We start from the raw sequence: 21,693 nt of genomic DNA, 5'->3' as shown, positions 1-21,693 counted from the left end.
TTTCAAGATTTAATCCGCTATTACATTTGTGACGTCGCAAATCCACGACAGCATGTCTCTCTTTATGTTGACATGGACAAACAAGCGCATAACATCATGTCAACTAAGCATAAGCCTTGTAATCCAGACATGTATTAAACATCTGCATACAGACACACGGTTGGTTTTGCTTCATCTGGGGGGGTGAAACTGAAGGGTGCAATATCACTTTGCCCTCTTTTCCTTTGGCATCCATTGTGGCCGAGGTCTGCTGTCAGAGAGCTTGTATTGCCTGAGGGGAAGTTCCCATTTGTGGGAGCATGTGGCAGGGAGGCACTAAATCCTCTCTAATGAACCAATATGGAGGAAGGCTAAGCCCTTTGGCAGGGTCGTCCCAGAAACACCACTCCACACCCTGGCAAAAAAGGTATGCATATGCAGAGCTGGACCTTGTTTATGTCTGTTGACATTTGAATCTGAATGGGGGCTGTGCAGGAGGGGGATTCAGAGCTAAAATCCATCTGCAGGTTCGGTCTCTGAGTCAGACAAAGGATGGTGGGGAGGAAGCAACGCTTACCTTTGGGTGTGGTTGAAGAGAAGAGCGGGTCTGATCCTACATCTGTTACCTGGAACAGAAGCACAGGTGTTAGTCGGACCCCATGGACGATCATCGCCATTGTTTATATTCAAAAGGAAAAAATAAATCAGCGGCCATTATGTGCCACCTCAGCTATCATTCCTTCTGGCCCCTTTTCTGCTCTTCGGAGCTGGGATAACATTAGGTGGCACTGTTGGGCCACCTGAACCATGCAGAATGATGTCAAAGCAGGAGGCAGGCAGACAGGCAGAAGGAGAGCTGCGGCTCATGCGCCATCGCACAATGAATCTATGCTCCTGAATAATTTAGGTCTCAAGGTGTAAAAATAACTAAAAAATGAAATAAAACCCACAGAATAAAACATCCAAACGCAGAATAAAAACGAATCATCCGAGTGTTTCAGAGTAGGCTTTTGTTGGAGCACGCTTCTAAACATCATCCACTGAAAACACACAAGTAGGGAACATATGTTTGACTGGACGGTTTCCACCTGCCATGGTTACGTTCTTAAGTATGTGGCACAAATGCAACATAAGCTAAGAGAATGACAGCGAGTGCAAGACAGACACAAGAGAAAGGTTTGGCTGTCCCTGCCTTACAAGGTGCTCTGAAGATGTCCTCATTTTATTTTATTTTTTTTCAATCACCTCTGTCTTGTTAGTCTACACAGCACATTCCAGGCTCGCGCTCAGTGTTTTGCTAGCAGTGAAGCATGAGAGGGGCTTGGATAAACTAGTGTTGGATACAGTGAAAAACGAGGGGCCCAGTTTCAAAGCTTCAGTGGCCGTCATTTCTAAGAGCCATAAAAGGACTTGATTTAGCGCCATGTCAAAAGTGCCATGTCGGCATTTTGCAGTTCTCAAAAACTACTGATGCAATTGACTGAAATGATGAACAAAACGGCTCACACGTAGCATTAAACGCGTATCAGGAAAGGTAATCGTGAAGTCCCGCTGGTAGCTGCAAGCACTACGGCCAACCGTGGCATTAGGAAAATATCAAGTCAAGCCGCTAGATTGTCAACAGTGACAAAATGGCTGTCGATATGCTGCATGAGTTCATCTGGGTGAAGACAATATGAATAAGCCACAGCTATTACTTTTGATAAGAGAGCCTTCAATAGCAATAACTAAATGACTGTCATACCATGAGAGCAAAGTATAGATTTTTTTGTTGACTAGATCAATATATAATACGTAGATACTTGCTGGCTGCATTTGTGATGTGCTTAATGCAAGTGTTTTCTTACCGTATACTGGAGTTATTTTGTTGATAAGCCATTTATTGCTCTGTTGGACTGAGAATTTTGAACTGAAAATATAACTGGATTGACATCATAACAATGAACGTGTTTTCATGCACATAATAGTCTACTGCATTATTTGTTTATCCCACTTGAAATGATGATTCTTAGTGAAACATATTGCTGAATAGTATCTCAGTATGTTGGAATCACATCGCAAGATACCTGTCAATACACAGTCCTACTTGATAACACGTCAGAAGTCAATTTTGACTTGACTGGAAATAGCGCATGAAAACCACACCACCCGACAGTTGACAGAACAAAACTGCAAGGAAAGTTTTGCGTGTTGCCCTCTTGCAATCTCCCAGAACCAGGACGCCACTGCACAACACAAGCGCTTTGTTGGCTTTGGACGACATTAAACGCTTCAGTACCAAGCCTCAGCGCAACCTCAGCCTTGAATCATGGCTCCAGAGGCCACAGAGGAAAAAATATGGGCTCTAAATGAAATGAAGCTTGTCAAATGGACACGGGAGCTGGCTGGAGGACACGGCGTGTGTGACACGGGGTCACAAGGAAAAAAAAAAAAGAGAGTCACGCCATAACTCAGAATAACAGTTCAAACAAGTGTTATGACCGAAGCGGTTATCCAGAAGGCGCAGCAGACATAACATGTTCTTGTGCAGGAGAATGAAAAGCCGTGTTTACCACAGGCTGAGGAAGCCGGGCTCTGCTCTCTCTAATCTGAGCATTTGGAGTTAGCCGTTTCATATTCCCAGCAACATCAACAACCATTACTTAGGATTTAATGTCTGGTTTTGCACCTGCCAAGACCGCATGAGTCAGTTGCATAATTCACGATTACGAGCTCGGTTTACAAAAGCCATTCTTAAAAAGGCACGCCGAAGCACGGCCCTGACTTGGGTCCCGTTGTTATTGCCGAACGTTCTGGGATTTTGTTTTGTGCCGGCGGTCGAGGCTGCCTGCGGTCGCGGTGTGCGGAGGTCATGTACGACAAATTCTTCACACTCTTTGTCGAGGCACCTCCAGCTGCCATTAAAAACAGCAGCGAAGACCAGACAGAAGGAAAATATACTTGGATACAAAGGAAAGTCGGACGTCCAAAGGAAACAGGGAAAATGTAAGCATTTAAAAATATAATTGGGGAAATTCAAGCCACATTGCCTGGAAGCCAAAAGTCAGCGGAGCAGGCCGCAGGAAGCTTGACCTTTGTGCGGGCCGTCTGTTATTTAAGCCTGGGGCTTCAGGGGCCCGGCCTCCTCTCTGGAGGGCCGTCAGCAGGCCTCAGCTTTCCTTCCCTATTCTATTCATTAGCCATGCTTTATGATTCAGCTTCCTCTGAGCCACACAAGAGCTCCCTGAGGAAACAGACTGCTGGATAGAGGGAGAAAAAAGGGAATGAGACAGAGGGAGGGGGGGGAATAGCAAGAAAGAGGTCATAGGGCCCAGCCGGGGCCCGGGTCTCAGCAGCTGTGAAATCCTCCCGTTTCCTCAGCAGACTCCAAAGGGATGCAGGGAGGAGAGAAAGCTGGGAAGGAAACTGGGCCAGTAAACGCAACGTCAGTCTGTTAAAAGAGCCACACGCTGAAACACAACTTGCAGATTTAAGGGGTCCAGAGTGTGTATTATTAGGACTAGCGAATGGCTCTCAGGTGTTAAGATTGCAAAATTACAATTTCCTCTCAGTCACCCGAAAACATTTCCAGACTCAAGCAGAATGTGGAATTTCTATTTATAACTGTCGCTTTTTATGTGGGTGTGGCTCAACACAATAATTCATCACCATATGAAGCTTCACAAGCATCGCAACAATTTATTTATGCTTTTTTTTTAGGGACGGTAAAACGTATTCAGTTTTACGTTATTACGTTATTACGCCTCAAAAATGGTTGGAAACACTGATCAATGCTGAAAAGTTTTCCAATAACAACTGAATTTATTTCCACAGATGGAAACGTGTGTAGTGTCTTCCACTTACAGCATGTTGTGAAGACGTTGTATTCTGTGTTTAGACAGCAAAAACATAAATGCTGCAGCATCACTGGCGCAGTAGCCTCTTTGTTTTGCACCAGGTTCCTTTCCAAAATCATAGCGGTTAACCGATGACAGAATTGTCGGTAGGTGAAATAGTTAGTGTCGATAGTTGTCCGACAGTGCCGTTTGATGAACACCATTAAGGGAACTATGTAATAAATTGAGTGAATGCTAAGTCCATGTCAACACAGTTCACAGTTACAGGTGGCTGTGTACACTCTCCTTTGTCCCACTCTTTAGGCGTACTCATATCTCTCAGCATTAAAGCAAGTTAAAACAAAGCAACATCAGTTTTCCGATAAACTAGCCAACATAAGTGCGTTGAGGTTAAAAAAAAAAGGTTATCTTGTCTCTCGACACTCACGATTTTATTACAAATAAAAGGATCATAAATGGGTGAAGGGAGAGAATGACTGCATGTCTGACTTGTGTACCGAAAAGACTGCTGCCTCTGCAACCACCGGGCCGTTCCCCCCTCATTTTCCAAACACAGCAGGGCGAGCGAATCAATCGTGAAAATCTCAGACAAGCATAATTGCATTCTATATCCTCGTAACGTTTCCATGTTTGATTTCTGCACAATGGGCCGACTGAGAGAGCTGGTTGTGTGGATCTGGGGGAGGGGGGGGAGTCAGTGGAATGACCTTCAGGGATACATTTATGAGAGGCATTGATCAGTTCAGGCGGCGATTTCAACGAGACGGGCAGGTCAACAATTACCAGGATTCAATTAACCTCCTTTATTAAAGACTGCTGAGAGACCAATTTCTTGCCTGGCAACCCTCACCACCAGACCACGCCCCAGATATCCAATATGATTTGCAGACTCAGCACTCGTGAAATATACGTTCGTTTTGTTTTAAATAAAACAGTGCTTAACTGGAGACCTAATGTTGACAAGAAACAGTTTTTATCCTCCCAATGCAGAAACAAGCACAGAACTAACATGTATTTCTGTGTAAATCTGATGTTATTTTGCTACATTTCTAAACGTCACCAGCTGTCCACTTGTGGCCTCATAGAAATCCCCTGAGGAGCACTGATTTAAAATGAACCTCATACGTACCTTTTGTACGTACCAAAGCAGGATATGTGGTACTATGTAGCAAAGACAGAAAATGTTTTAAAATCTAAAAATGTTTTCAGATTACTCAATATAACCACCATTGCTTTGTTGAGTGCACCGCAAACACTTGAGGGGAAACGTGCCTCAACTGAAAGCCTGATGCAACGCACAAACGGACCTCTGCGTCACTCTGGGACGTAAAAGTCGACTTGACAATAGTCGATGTCTGACACCTTGGAAATCAACGACTCCTTCTATCTCTGTGTGGATCTCTATAGCACAAGAACATGGTCCCTAAAAGTCACTGCAACAATGACTTATAGTAAACAAAGCTACACTGCAGAAAGCAACCATAGTGCCTACACAAGTCCAACCCCTCCTGCCACGAAAATAGCATTTAAATCATTTTTACATGAACTGAAACACATGACACAATTTCAGCAGGCACATCAACGTGATTTATCATCAAAGTCCATGGACTTTCCCAGTAAACCCAGCATGTAAATGTTTATGGTTGCATTAAAATAGCCACCTCAGACAAGCTCTCAACCCTTTGACACAGGAAGACATTTATAAGGCAAGGCAGTCACATGATGGCTGAAATGTTTTTCAGCAAAAACGCTTGACTTCACATACTCTATATGTTGTTTTTCGCCGCTATTTTATTTAAATTTACAACACATTAATAAACTAACAATGGGATTTTTGAGACCATACCAGGGTAAAATACAGTCTAAACAGTACTTTTTAAAGACTAGTACGCCGCTAATACACATCCGAGTGAGTGGTTTATTTGTGATAATGTGTTCCCTAGTCTAAAGTACAACCCATCCATTTTTATCAGCAAGAAGTTTTAGCCAAAACTTTTCAACGTCACGCCATCGTCTTCAGCCTTACGGCTTCACATGGTAGCAGCAGAACCGATTAGAATGTGTTGTTTTCTACGTGGGAGTAGCTCAGGGCTTCAACACGCTGTTCTATCAACACCCACTCGCTGCCCTCAACAAGTGTCACGATTTACTTAAGATTTCCACGAACGCTTCCTCTGCAACCAAGCCTGTGATTCCCTGGACGGCACTAAACGAATTATCCCGCCTTGTGTTGGTCCTCGCTGCCGTTCCTGAAAACTAAATGACCTTCCAACTATGGATCGGCCCTGGAAGCGCTGAACAACTACAGCACCTTACATCCAATTTCCACCCACCAGCTACCACCAGACCGGCTGCCTTGTCAGAACAGGTGTGGGCAAGATTGTAAACCCAGGCGAACATGACAAGACACACCATAAACACAAAAAAAGGAAAACATTTCACCCACGCATCTGTCAACTCGCCGAAACGAGAGCATCATTAAGATGATAATGAATTCCATAGTGACCAAGCAGAGCACACAAACCTCTTATACCCAGCCTGAGTGCCATTTCCAAGCTATACTCAATGTGTGTGTGTGCACAACGGTGGGCTCGGGCTGACAAATCCCGCTCCCCCTGGCAACAGACAAATGAATGTCAAGATAGGAACAAGAAGGAGGGGAGGGGGGATTGTTGAAAATATTACCCCGCGTCTCGCTAACCACATCTCACACCAGTGCCTTTTCCTCCCACACCTCCCTCCCATTGCTGTGCAGCAGTTGCTAGCCCTTATCACGCCTGCCTGTCAGTTTAGTATACAAATTAGCAGTCTATCAGGGGAATGCAGGGGCCTGTTTCATCAGCGGCGAGAAGGGCAGCGGAACGCATTGCTCCTGCCGCCGCAGACAGAGGGTCACAAATCAGTGGCGCGGCAGGCTCACGGCCAGAACTAACCAGATAAGGAGAAATGAAGGAAAAGGGACAAGGCATATTTCACCGGAGAGGATCCAGGTCGGCCCAAGCTCCCTGGAAAGGATGAATCATGAAGGTGGCCTGCTACGAGAAGGTTACGAGACACAGGTTTGAGAACAAAGGAGGAAAGTACTGTGAAACACCAGATAAATCATTTGAATTGAAAACCATATATCGGCGCAACGTTCTGTCCAGGCCTGGTTCGGGACCACCTTTTGACGGGTAACTAGAACAAGTCACTTCAAAGCTGAGACAGAGATATTTAATACATGTAAATATGGTCTGGTAAAGTAAACTGCCTCCAGCCTCTTCAAGTTTATCCATAGTTTGCCATTCAGGTATTTGGAGGTTATTCCTGCATAATTACCTTCAGGCCTTTAGCTATGGGGGCGTCAGCAAAGCATGAAAAAATGGATGCCCAATTCTTGAACGTAGCTTGGCTCCCAGATGCCAGATGCTGCCATATACCTGGGTAAACTGGCGGCCAAGCTGCGGTCGAGAATCGGGCGTCCATTTTTTTCATGTCTTACATGTACTATATTTTGTACATTCATGTTATTGGGCGTCCAGGGGAGGTGGAGCCTATCCCTGCTACTGTTTTTGGACTTTTGGGAGGAAACCAGAGCACCCAGAGCAAACCCACGTAAGCATGTGGAGAACACTCTAAATTCCACTAGGGAAGATGAAGGTTGCCCCTGGTTGGACCGAGCTTCCAAGCACCTCGCCGTGAAGCGCTAAACACTACGCCACGATGCACGCAACACGAGCCTGCACGAAAGTCGTAGACCTGGTGTCAGCAAGGAAATGGAGTAATGCAGCGGAGCATTGTCAAAATCGGAGCGATAAAAACCGAGTGACAGATCATCTCAGCCATCGCAATCCATTTAACTCAATTAATGCAACACCAGAGGCGAGCTCAGGGGTTTAAGAGCATGCGTGGCTCTGGTTCTTTATCAAGCGGCTGGGAGGGGAAGAAGCACGCCAGCGTCTCTTTTCAGGTGAGATAAAGGTCTGTACAGCACCACTTTCAATAAATCCTACTTGAGCAGAGGGAGACAAAGGGAGAGAAATGTGGCGGTAGAGGGAGCTGCAGAAGGGGCCCCGGCTCCTTTTAACACCACAATACGTGCCAACGCTGATAAAAAGGGTAATCTCTCAGAGGAATCTGGAGCTGTTCGTCATTACTCCCTGGACCTGATAAGGATCAGAGCACTGGTGGCTTCCTCGGGCTCTCCAGGCTTCTTGGCAGCTGAGATGGCAGATAGCTCTTCAAGACACGGCCCGCTGCTTCGCTATTGGCCCGCTCTACAGCGCCAACCAAAATCCCAATTCCCTCAGGGGCCGCTGTGATGAGGCATGATAAGACAGGTCAATGAAACTGCCTGTCCCCATACATCCACATCACCCACTTGCCCTGAACCTTTTCATTGTCAGCGTGGGCGGCGAAAAATAATAATAAAAAAACCCTCCAAAACAACCAGGATGTTATTGTCTGGGAGCAGGAATTATTTCAAACTCACAAAGCAGCATGGTGAGAGGACCCTGGAGGAGATAATAATAATAATATTCCTGGTCATGGCTGGAGCTGCAGGAGAGCCGCCTGCTAACGGAGAGATACACATCATTCTGACTGGCCCACCATGACACAATCGCCCTGCGGAGAGCCGCGGGCAAGTTTTGGTAGGCAAACCACCTCTCACTGCAGCTTGTTAAGAGCGAGGTGGCTTCAAGCGCCGCTCCATGGAAACTCCTCTTGAACTTGCTTTATTCTCACTCCATCGGAACAATGTGGAGGTGAGTCACGACCGACCTCAGGCCATGCAAAGTTACATTTCCCCCCTCTCCCTTTCATTCTTACTCTCCAGATTACACAATGTTTTGGACGAAATTGTTACCAGGGAAAAGAAAACAAACTCAGCGGGATCTTCAATAATGCAGCGGTAGAAAGTGGTGCCCCTTTGCTTCACCTCAACCCATCTGCTTTGGATGTCCTCGGCAGTGAAAGACAGTCCCGCCAAGACAAGACAAGGCAGACCCGGCACTACATGCTAATATGTGTAAGGCGCTGGGTGGCTCCTGAAGGCACGGGCACCTTTTTAATGAGATGGAAATATGAGCAGCAGCAGCAACAGGCAAATGTTTCCTCTACAAGGCCAGCATACTGAGTGATTGGAAACACGTAATACTGTTATCATGCTAACATATGGTCCATTACCATTCTGTTTAGCACGAACCCAGAACAGGTACGAAGGCTAGCAACCTCATTTCATAATGTCTGATCTGCCAGTAGAAGGTACTACCACCACTACAGGGCCCACAGCTCACTGCAACGGTTAAAGCATGTCTGAGACTGAACAACTGAAGAGCCAGATTCTAAATAAAGTTAAAAAAACCCTCACAAGTAGATTCCATTTTGGTCACATGCTCCAAATGCGTGCAAACAAGGAATGTTATTCCAACTGAAATAAGCATGATGGAACCACAAATATAACACTCATTTTATTTATAAATTGCAAACTTGGTGTGATTCTATTGCAAGTGTAGTACACAACATGTACTACTCTGTAGAGAAGGATTTAATATTGGTGAAAGAAAAACTGTGCTCTTCATTGTAAACAAGTGGAACATAAACATAGTCAGGTGAAGCTGAAGTGTGGCCTACTTCCAGCAGACCGCCTTGTGATCACCCTATTTACGGTCACTCGAGGACAACAAACCATATTCACAACCATAATCTTGTTCTAATAAATCATAATGTTCCACTACACAGTTTAGTCTATGCCAACTAACAATGATCTGAACGGTTGCGAACACAATGGCAACACTGTCAACTGTGGCTCGCCTGCAACTACACTTTCCACAAAGCAACCTCAGAAAAAAGAGGCATTGTTGAAGGCCGTCTCTCTTAAAAGTAAGCTACTTAAAGGAATCCATCGCGCCATACTGCGACAAGTCCGAGGAGTGCATTAGGCCAGTCGGTCCGGATCAATACAGACACTTGTCCTGCGAAGGAATGAAGCGGGGTCATTGAGGACTGGCGATGCAAATGAGATGTGCAGAGCTAGGAACTAGCAAGAGGGGCATCTGTCGCCTGATGTCCTTTCCTTTTCACCCCACCATTCCACTTTAAGGTACAACATCCACCAGGCGAACACAAACAAACACGCGACGCTCTATAAAAAGGCGACTAAGACCTCCAAAGCTCAGAGTCATTTTGAAAAGGGATGTGGCACGTTAAGTGGAATTTACTTTTGATGTAGACATCAGGCTTCAGGTTTCCAGCAAAGTGTAACACAAGCCCGTCCCAGAGGCCGCAGTGCAGCTCTGGACAAGACATACATACCTTCACCGCTAAGCCGCTTCCACCAAACAGAAGAGCAATGAATGACTAAAATAGAGGTTCCTCAATGAATGCAATGAACCAGGTTGCTCATGACCAGACCTGTCCTCAAAAACTCAATTTATTTGTTAAAAAAAATCAATGTAATGTTTTTATTTTAGAAAATGTTGAATCTATTTTTTCAAAAGACAATAGAATTTTGGATTTCTAGGGACAGGTGCCCTCATCTTCCTCTTGTCATCACTGGGAGAAGGTTAGTATTTGCACTGTTTATTATCAGTTAGACAAAGTCACAATTCATAGCTACACAGCTTTGCACAAGTCTAGTGGCTTTAGCTTTTTGTTGCTACTCAGATGTGACATTTGAACTGCAGTGGCACTTTTTTTTCAAAGGTCAGATGAGATTCTGTTGCAGTGTCAATCGTGCAGTTCATTTATTATGTCTGTACCTCTCATAATATGTCAAGAGATGAGCACACTGATGCGTCAGAATCGGCATGTCTCTGTCCTTGTATGTTTAAGTTGCTTGTATGAACTGAGTAGCTTGTGAAAAATACAAAATGTGGAGAAAGTGGAGATGTTTTTCATCTCAACAGGAGCAGCCAGGAAGTTGCGTCTGTTGATGTTTCCAAAGTAATGTGTTCATATTCAGTGATGTTTTTACAGGAGCGCCGCTTCCATTTCTTTGGTGACATGGGACAGCTTGCGAGCTTCTCTGTCACCAGTGGTCCAGATGTGTTACTTGAATTTGGGTGGGTGAGAGGGCACAAATAACCCTGATGACATATCAGCAGGACATACCACAGGCTTGGCTCTGTAAGGCAAGCGGTGATGAAGGGGCTGCTGAGCTAACTGCGTACCTCTGGGGAATCCAGCGCAAGCTAGTTTAACGCCAACGCGACAACTGTAGAGACCTTGTGAGAGAGCTTATGGCTTGAGACTTCACACTTACTGTGTAACATTACGCTGGAACACCAGGCTGCGACCCGACCTTGACAACAGACAGATTATAGGCCGTCTTCAATTACAATGACCACAGCAGCTCCATTGGAAACACTTATATATTACGCAGATACTCTATTTTTATGTAAAAAAAAAATCAGCCAGCAGGCGTTTGACTCCAAACGATCTTAGACTTCTGACCTCAATAAATAAAAAGTTGAACAATTTATGCAAAGAAGTTGGAAGCAAACTATGACTCAATAGTAAACAAGAAAAACAGAATAAAAAGGATTTCTGTATCGATGGAGGTGGGGGGGGGGGATAGGGGCGTTCAAATGTCGCGTGCAGAGAGCATCATTTGCGCGAAAATTAAAATATAATGAAGCAAGCGAGCGCAACTTTGTCTTACATACAACTCCTTAAATTATTTAGGTGGTAAGAAAAAACAACAAGGAGAGAGCGGTCCCTGGAGCAACGCTACGCTTTTCCTGGGCTTGTTCTCGATGGTAACGATGAATATCTGAGCACTTGTTAAAAGCTTTGTTTTCCTGGGGAGCAAACTAAATGAGCACGCACCAAAAAAGAAACGGCGGACCACACACCGAGGACGGGCCATTTCTCACCGACAACGTTTTCCAATATACATTTATGCATCAAATTGATTTTTGTGAGCACAGGAAGAGCGCAAGCTAAATTGTTTGTTAGCTATTTCCGACTGTCTTAACAACTTCCTGTCAATAGAACAAAAACAGGCGACTTGGAATAAACCATTCATTGAAGATATAAAAGCCGTTCTATATAACTATAACAGCACTGATTTAAAAACGTCATTTTTAATATCTAACCAATGACCACTCTTATTCATTAAAAGTAGGAATTTTCCTCATTATTTTAGACAACAATCAATTCCTTGCAAACTCATGAAGCACTATTTAGAAGTTCAGGCTTCACCCTTCAGAATGATCTACGTGTATGAGGCGTCACACGAGCCATGCGCTGCTTTACGTGCTCGGGGATGGGATTTCATGCTGGCTCTCCAAACCTGAGTGGCATCCAACCCCATGCCACCCACATGTAATTGGAAACCTCGTATGCTTTGCTGCACCCCTGTAATGGCTCTCTGAATACGCAGATCCCCGCCTGGGCTGTCAACCACATGCTAGACTGACAGAAAGCTGGCAGGGCGCCCATGTGGGCCGGCAGGAGGCTTTAGTACACGCTCTCCTACACACCACAGATCAATAGCGCCCTGCATAATTATAGCTTATAACGGGATACATACGGAGGCTGCTAAAAAACTATACTGTTACGAGTTGACGGCAGCTAAAAATCGCTGCCACGTTTGAATCACCATCATCTAAGAATGCAAGAGACGTGTGTGGGCTTCTGTGGTGGTGATGGGCCAATGTAAACAGGCCTACGGTCCACTCCCCCTCCTGCTGGGAAAGACCAGCTTGTCTGACCGTTACACTTGTTCAGTCAGCCGAATCTTTCTTCGAACAGGTGGTGTGATCAGTGAAGATATTTGCTGTGCACAGCGGTGGCATTATCACGCGGAAAGCGCCGGGCAACGTTTTAGAAACGGCAGCGCCGGAAGAGCTACATAGAGCTTACATGGAAGGGGCAAGAAAAAAAAAACCTCATTCAGTTGAATAAATGCATGAGTAAGCACAAGTGACAAATCTGGGGCTGCTCCCACTCAGCAAGTGCAGTCCAGCACTGCCTTATCTCCTGAGCTATGTTTGCAGGCAACATGACTTGGTGAGTGAGGCGGGGGAGGCGATATCTAACTTCTGACACAGCCAAGAGTGAGAGAAGCCCAATTATATTTCCTATCCCTCAAGAGCAGAGCAGCCCCCTCTGGTAGAGTAAAGCCTCTGCCATCTCTCCTCGCCTCTCAAGACACTGCGGATAGATAAATAAATGACAGCCCTGCCGAGGCTTGGCCCGCACTCCCGAAATATATTGCAGAGGTTGGGCTGCCCGCCTGTCTGTTTGCCTTCGCTTGACATTACTGCAGATAGACATTCTTCACGTTATTATCGTCGTCTCTGCCGCCCCGCACACTGGCTGACTTGTGGTTGATGATGGCGGCACAGGACCAGAGGAGATTGGAAAGGAACTGCCTCTTGTCAAAAGACAGCATAGCCAGGGTGAGCAGAAAATTAACAAGTTCCCTGGGCTCTCTTCATTGACTCTCCGGCGGAGCAAGGAGCCAGGACATGGCCTGTCGACAGCCCAGGGCATGCCACTGCCACTGTCACTGACACTTGATAGGCTGGAGAGAGGAAGGAAGAGAGGCAGTAAGACGCTCGGCCCTATATGGCTACTTTGACTCATGACATACCACAACGAGGATTTACCTCAGTGTTCGGTTACTAATGCGTGCTTAACAACATTACTCGCCATTCTCCAGAGGATAGAATTCTTCCACTGCAGCAGGAGTCAAACAGGAACACAAAACTTAATCTTAGCATTTTGTCTTTGGAGAAACTTGCAATCCTGAGAGGACAGTTTTTATAAGCTTTGAAAACTTTGGTTGTGTCTGCGAAGGATAACAAGAATAAAAGACGGTTTCCCACATTCGCACAGAGGTGGGGGCAGAAAGGGCAACGCTCAACAGCAAACAAACTAGTTTCCGCTCATACTGGCACCACTCCTTGCTACACTGAAAAACAGATGTTGGAGATCACAGGCATTTAACACAAGGCAAATAAAAGTGAAGAATTGAATGGTATGCAGATTTATAATTAAAAAGGAAACAAATCAAAGGCCAGGATGCCTTCGTTTCCTCTGGGGTATAATTTTGTGGGGACAAGCCCGAAGTTGCCAAGACTGACGTGGGAAGCGAAAGACAATAATTGGTTACAGACTCTTTTCAAAGCTGTAACTATGAAGATATTTCAACTGTTATAGTTGAATGGCATAACTATTTCTTAGGTTGGCCGATGCTTTGAAGTTGAAAAGTCAATGTTCTGCGGTATTATGGAGTGGACTATGTGTTCCCAAGACCCGCCAAGAAAGTGCACGTCACTATCGATCGAATCCCATTCAGCTCATCCTCCAGCTACTGGAGGGACGACGACCGAGGTCTGAGCTAGGTGCGCCGTGAAACCCCTCCGCACCTATCCACTTCTTTTCCCACAAAGCCCCTCTTGCATGGCTGGTGTTGCCTCAGTGCTAAATTGCACAGCTGTTCCACAATCTGTGGCGGTGTTAATTACCCAAATGTGAGCAGCAGCTCGTCAGTTCCTCACTAACGAAGGGGTCTGCTTTGCAGCGTGGGCGCCTTATGTTTGGTACGGAGAGGCGCTTCCAGCCGACGTTCCCAAGGCAGTGCCGTGGACCACCCCACATATCCGCATCTTGCAAGAGACGCATCAAATTAAAGCACCTAAGTCAAATGTGCTTGGTAAGCGGAAAAAAAAGACCCCGCTGGATTAAGCAGAGGGGATGAGAGCGGGATTGCAGGGCTTTAATACACGGGGAGCGAACAGGATTAGAAGGATACATGAGAACTCTTGAAGGCAAGATCAGTTGATCAGTCGTTGCAACACTTCAGGTGAAGATAAAGACAGACAAATTGCTTTTAAAGCAGCTGAGTCCACAAGTCGATTCATTTCCCCGCTGCCTTCCTGGCCAAGGCTCAAATGCAAAAAAGCAATGTACGACAGAGACAATGTTAAGCATCATCCATTTAGTAAGGGGCTTTTATCCCTCTTAAACAATAACGCAATGGCTGGAGAAGACGATGAAACCCTCTGCAGTCAGACGCCATAAAGCGCTAATGCACTCCTTTACACAGTACATCACCTCACTTCTGGCGTGCAATGTTCAAAACAAAGGTGTTAAGAACTCCCGTTGTGAATCATACTTAATGGCTAAAAGCTCGGTGCAGTGCACCACCCACCTCCAGTTGAACATGAAAATCGCAGTCTGAGGGAGCTCGGGGAGACTATATAATAAATGCATGAAGCGAGTGTCACAGGGGCTCGTATGGCGCGCAAAACGATGGGGCAATTAGGCCCACACGACACTTCGGGATGGCGTGATGAAGGACTCCTGGGCTCGTCTCCTCCGCCTCTGTTCCTCTATCATTAAGGAGTGAGCAGCCACATCTGGCTAATGGCACGCCTGGGGTTCCTGCTCAAACACTGTGCCACGCCGCGCACATTTAATTACGCCTCATAAAGGTAACAAAAGACATGGACTGCTCTTGGGGAAGGATTGTTTATAAATCGGGAGGGGAGGCGGAGACGACGGGAAAGGCGAAAAGCTGGGCCAGCTGCCAGAACGGCAGGTCGACCCAGGTCAGTCGCATCAGCAGAGTCGGGATGAACTACAGTGTCTCCTCAACTTTGCCTACAACGGCTACCAAGTACAAGCCGGAGTTGCTGTGCAGCTGTGAAGCCAGCGACCTCTGGTTTCTCTCTGTTGTGTAGCATCGCAAACTACACTTCAGTTCACACTTATAATTGAAGCCTCAGGAAGTATTTACCACTTTACCAACACAAAGTCATTGCCAAGTGTTGGCGTAAGACCTGCGCCGGCAGTAATACCCGCTGGTACTCTTAAGGACCTTGACATTTGGGGTCAGGAGGGTAGCAATAACATAATCCCCACCTCTATCAGAAAGCATCAAAACAACATCTAATGGAACTCAATGAAAGACAAAGCCCTGTTGAAGACAGTCAAGGGTCTTGGTGAACACAAGGTCACTGGCCACTTCCATTTGGTCCACACAAATCCGCAGTTAATAACCCACCCAGCTCTGAGAGAGGTGCAATGCAATAAAAGGAAAGGAAAAATGCATTTTGTTTCGCCAACAGTCCCTTTATAACCACGCTTCATGTGCAACCCGTTGCGTTATTTATAACCGAATGGTGAAAACAGACCCATCTCTGCGGTGTGCATTAAAAGAAACGCCTGCCAAGATATTCGCTTCATGGCGACTTTCTCATCTGTTAAGCCTTGTTTTTTTGGATTTGTTGAGTGTTTTATAGCAAGTCTGCTGTCAGGACTGAGATGTGGATCCAAGTGTCAGAGGGACACATAAATTCTCCATCTCCCACTGAGGACCACAAGTGGTGGAGCTCAGGGAGTGTCCTTGAAGTATGAATCACACTTGCTGCACGTCATCCGTTCTGCAGCAACGACATGTCCACAAGTCAGTCCACAACGGAGGGAGCTGTTGACCTGATCCGGCTCAGAATAACGTCAAACGCTCACAGACAAACCCAGACTACTGAAGACAAGAAATGTATTCGCAGTGTGTTTTACTATCGGCTAAGAAAAAGGAGAGGTAGCATCAGGGAAACATTCATCGGTTTTAACGCTTGAATAGCTGCAGTCAAGCAGCAGGAGTCATCCAGGCGTCTGTCCAGGGCAACAGAAAAATCTGTCAACGTGATGTTCTTGCACCGATAGCCAGAGTTGGCTTACAGGTTGAAGGATGTGTTGTTTCGCAACAGTAAAGCAGAAGCCACCCCCATATTCCTCTGAAGCCCCCACGCTAAGGGCAGCATTAGTCTTAAAGCCAGTTTGGATTAGCTTCACGTTTCAGACAGGTTGGGATTTACAACGGTTTAAAAACATTTTCCTCCCTCAGCACTCACTCGATCCCAAACGCAACAACCGCATATGTTATTGGTGTGTGTGTGTTTTTTTCTGCGTTATTGATGGTATTTCACAGATTTAGACAGCCGTCTTATCAGGGAGAGCGTGCGTTGCATCCACGTTTGGTCTCAATCTTCACTCGGCAATCCATGCACCGATCCAAACTAAATTGAGATTCCTGTTTCTGTCTGGCAACCAGGCTTCAGGGGGCACCAGGCATTAGTCTCATGATGCTGGGTTTGTCGTGTCTTCCCCAGCTGCGATCTGCCTGAACTCTTACGTTACAAATAGCCGGAGGATTTTTCACCCTCTTATCACATTTGCCAAGCAGGCCTGTCTCTTATCAGCTTTCCGCTGGAGATAAATTGGCTTTTGAAGACGGGAATAAGAGAGGTTTTCGCAAGCTAATTCCAGAGCTCCATCCGCAGTAGATTACAGATAGGTGGCGCAAAGCGACACACTTTAATATGCAGGTGGTTAGAGACCCAGGTTGAAAGGAGATTGAAATTACAGTTTGGTACGCTCCACAGCCGAGACATGCAGAACTAAGAGGCAATAAGAGGAGATAATGGAGTGAGAATATTCTATGAAGACTTCATTATTGACCACATCAGTTACACTGAGGCTTTAACCGCAATCTCAAGGGAAGCGGAACAGCTATTCCAATGTATATCAACAGCCACAAATCTAGTCTACCAAGGAAATACTACTCCCACCATGAAACAAAAGTTTCTCAGTCGCTGTCGGAAATCAGCAATGCACAGACAAAAATCGATTTATTCTCGAAGATGATTACAAAACTAACAAACTAATATTTGTATTTGAATAATCCCCTGCCTCAAGTGCAACTCCATTTTTTCCCTCACAAGTTATATTAAAAATGAATGGACAAATAACTGAGTCACTGCTCAGTTTTTAGACATCAGAAACGGAAATAAAAAATCTATTTTTGTTTCAGTATCAGCACAAATACCGTTTTTCTGCACAGGTGCCGGTGAAAATAAAGCACAACCTGTAATCCCAGGATCTTACTGGTGAAACGCATGTATTCCAGATGCCCGCTCTTTTATAAGCCAGTGCAGGAACATGGCGACCCTGACACTCCAAAAATATAGCACAAATAAACAGATGGAAGTGACACCATCCTTGTACGGTTCCCTGTGGAAATATTAGAATAATAGCCCGGGAGAGGATAAAGTAGGCCACATCACCACTAGCTCACCAGTGCGACAGAAATATAAGCCCCTATAGGATTATAAGGACGACACCACAGTCGGCTGTATTCTGTATTTCGCTCAGGCAGTAACTCTTTGATTTCCCTGTGAAGGCGTCAGAAGACTCGTGTGATCCAGTCTGACCTTGATGGTCGGAATTCTGGGCGTTTTGGGACAAGAGCGCCTTATTAAACCACTTTTGGGGGACTGATAAATAAAACATGGGGCGGCTCATAACCTTAAATAACCGCTTGAGCGCTTCATTTTTTAATGAGACAAAAGCGATCACTGTGTTCTGGAGCGGCACAACAGCTGGATTTGAGAGGAAAAACCTACAAACGAAAGTGATGCGCGGATTGTCAATGACATTTTGAACATCTGAGTGCGATTCAAGGCGTGGATGTCTATCGTACAATATAATAAAATGCCTAATGCGTCATGTAAAGCACAGCTCAATGGTAGCGATTATGAAAATATTGTTGAGGAAAAAAGCGGGTTTGACGGCGCACAAGTGAGGATTGGAAAACGGAGTCCGCTGCCGACGGAGGAGAGAAAGAAAAGGGGCACATTCCAGCGAGGTGCTGCCGTTTTACGCACAAAGGTCTTCATTCTTCAAACATTTGCGCGTGAATTACCGGGCATTTGCTGCATACATCAACACAAGATCGCTGTATTCTTCCCCCTTTTTTTTGACAAAAGCCTTACCGAGTCCAAACGCGCTGAAGTCGAGGATATCCAAAAAGGAAATAAAGATATTTTCAGACGTATATGGAATTAAAAAAGGGGCATTGGGGAAGTTAGATCCAAGCAAGAGAGAGGAAGAAGAACCGTTGAAAAATAGCCAGTCGGAGGAGTAATTCTTCACGGAGACGCTTCCCTTCGTCTCTCGACAGGTCAAACGCTTTTTAAAAATCAGTTTCTTTTCACTTCGCTGAAGTTCTGACAGGAAGAACGCGCCGTCTCGGCTGGAACACTGAGATCTTTGTCGAACCTGAGCGCCGCTCGTAGGATCCCAAGCAGCAGCGGCGCCGACGACGGACCGTCCGCGGTAGATTCCCCCCGATATCGCTGGATTTCAAGAAGAAAACGCGGCGAAATGTAAATCCAAGATGGGCGCCAGTGTTCTGCGGAAGGTTGGCAGTGGGGTGCGGCGGTTATCCTCCTGGTCCCGCGCGTCTGAGGAGACTACAGGTCCCGGAAAGACAGAGAAAGGGGCTCCTGCGCGTCTCACCGAGCCGCTCTCCATGAACAACACTGAGCGAGTGAGCCGAGCGCAGCCGTCACCACCGCGTGTGTGCGCGCGCGCGCGCGGGCGGGCGGGCAGGCAGGCGCGCGCCTGGCAGCTGTTGCAAATACGGACTACGGTGGAGACAAGAGCGATCAAAGCCTCGCTGCGCTTTGTTTTACACGTCTGACTGCACGCCTTATTAACCGACGTAGAGTTGACTGATCATAAAAAACAACCTGCGTTTTTTTTTTTTAAATATACAGAAAATATTTATGGAAAAAAATAAATGAAATCACAGTCCTTAAAAGCGAGTCTGCACAGTTGTATTTAAGATGTATAAGCAAAGGTACTAAACACAAGTTTGGAGAGATAACTACTAGTGATGGGGAAGTGACGACTCTTTGTCTCTTCAGATCAAATAAAATCATGACGCAAAATGTCTCTTTTAAACAGTTTTATTTTTGCTTTTAGCAGTGGCAATGCAATTCTTCTTCTTATTATTATTACTGCTTCATATGATGACAAATATGTCATGATTGCGCTTTTATTTTGGTCCCTTGAGTCCTGTCTTCCTGTTCCTGTGGCACACGGCTGGAACCACCCGGATCACCTGAGTATAAGAACACCTGGACCTGAACCACTGGACTGGACCAGATCGACTTCATTTGCTCCGACCGACTGGTCGTTCCTTCTTCTCTGCCGTCGTACATTTATCCGTCGTTGAAATGATCTTCTGTTTAACTATTTCTAAACCCTGGTGTTCTGCGTTTTTGTAGTTTGACTCCCTGTGTTCTCCCTTGCTCCGCGTGGCTTCTTGGTTCTCTCTCTGTTTCTGTTACTCCCGACTCGTGCGTTCGTTTTGACGACCTCAATAGTTACTTTGTTTTACTGCTCATTGTGTGTTTGCTCTCCTGTTACAGACTCTTCTTGCATTCTGTCTCCCGGTTCGGCGAAGCTTTTCGTTTGGACTCATTCCGTTGTGGACTCTTCCCAGTTTTGGTGACGCTCTGGATTGTTTTCTGTCTTTCTTCTCCCGGTTCGGTGACGCCTTTTGTCGTATATATTTTTTGTATCTTGTCATTAAATAATTGTATTGACTCGCTCCTGCCTCCTGTGTCCCGCCCGGCGTCTAGAACCATAACAAAATATACGCAGTTCTCATCCACTCTTGTGGGTGGGGCCGGCACATCTTATAGGTACCAGCCAAACCTGTGGAGAGTTGAAACACGAGCTAAAACTACACGATATTGTGCAAATGGTTTTGCTTCTGGTTTAAAAAAATATAAATATTATAGGGCTGTGAAGAGAATAAATATTTTTAATCTCTATTAATCGCAAATTAATCACCCTTTAATCTGTTAAAATGTAACTTAATATTGAATATTTATCAACAGAGTCAAAAGAGTTTAAGAAGTAAGTAATTGTGAGTTAACTCAGCTTTAGTGCGATTGAGGTTAAAAAAAATGACGTCCTGACATGTCAACTTCTTGTTCTGAACATGTTGTTTTGATGATGTAAAACATCAAATACAACAGCAACTATGTTGCAGAATTGTTTTGGAAGATGTTGCGTTGGTTCTGAAGTCAATTTATTTAACAGTCCTGGATGGTTTACGATGGAATGGCTGGGCATTACCACATATTATGACTAAAGAGTCAAGACTTCAAAAGATTCAACACCATTTTACAACCTTTAGTTATATTGAGACGCAGTTTTGCATTCAGTTACCAAAAGAAACTCCACATTTTTGATCATCCTAAAACAGATATTGACAGGAATGATCCATCTAAATATATTACGAAAGTCCCAATGAGGGTGGGACTCATGAAAGTGCCTCCTCAATGATAAACATAGAGCAGCAATACAGTATGTCGGCTTCATGCTACATGTTAAATTGCCAAGAGAACGGACTGGCACCAGTTCTGTCTCGGGAAGAAGATCCACCTGCTCCAGTTCCAAAGCGAAGATGTTGTTCTTAAAATGTACTTCAGAGGAGATTGCTCCAAGGCTGAAGAAGAGGGGGGTAGAGTTTTGACATCTCCAACAAAGTAAGCCCCGTGGTTATTCAGTTCACTGGTATGACCCGCTTAACTTAGCCGTGATTGAAGTCGGGTTGAAAGAGGTCTATGCTCGCGAAATTCCAGGGCCAAGCGGGGGTCCTGAGTTTCGACTTCACACCATCGCCGCGTCTCACCCACCACAAGATTGGTGTTTACTCTCTGCCATGTTTTTTTGTGCTCACAGACACCCCTGAGAGAATGCTCTGTTTTGTCTTTTTTTTTTTTTTTTTTTTTACAAAAAAGAGAAAAAAACAATGCAACAGATGGATGAATAAATAAATCAGCACAATACCCGACTCAAGCTGGGCATGTTTTGCCTCCAGGACTGTCACTTTCTGGCACCAAACAAGAGCTACAACCTTCTCTGCATGTTTTGCGCAAGGAATCCAAGACTTGTAATTATTTCTCAGCTGACTAAGATGAAGGGTCATCACCAAGCCTTGAGACTTCTCTGAGGAGAAAAGAAACCCTTCAGAAACCCCTTCAGACCAAACAATTCCAGCCAAATGAATTCACAGAAGGGAAAC

At 45.4% G+C, this 21,693-nt stretch overlaps 1 protein-coding gene across 10 annotated transcripts in view; it reads right to left on the bottom strand.

Moving 5' to 3' along the window:
• Positions 1 to 21,693, bottom strand: part of fbrsl1 (fibrosin-like 1) — a 326,042-nt gene that overhangs the window by 35,112 nt on the left and 269,237 nt on the right. For all 10 annotated transcript variants that reach the window (XM_053871994.1, XM_053871995.1, XM_053872000.1 and 7 more), the window contains one exon: positions 557 to 605. In XM_053871994.1, coding sequence (XP_053727969.1) covers positions 557 to 605 — 49 coding nt within the window. The remainder of the gene's footprint in view (positions 1 to 556; positions 606 to 21,693) is intronic.

Source organism: Synchiropus splendidus, chromosome 7, assembly GCF_027744825.2.
Source record: "Synchiropus splendidus isolate RoL2022-P1 chromosome 7, RoL_Sspl_1.0, whole genome shotgun sequence".
NCBI lineage: Eukaryota > Metazoa > Chordata > Actinopteri > Syngnathiformes > Callionymidae > Synchiropus > Synchiropus splendidus.
This window is presented reverse-complemented; position numbering and strand designations above follow the sequence as displayed.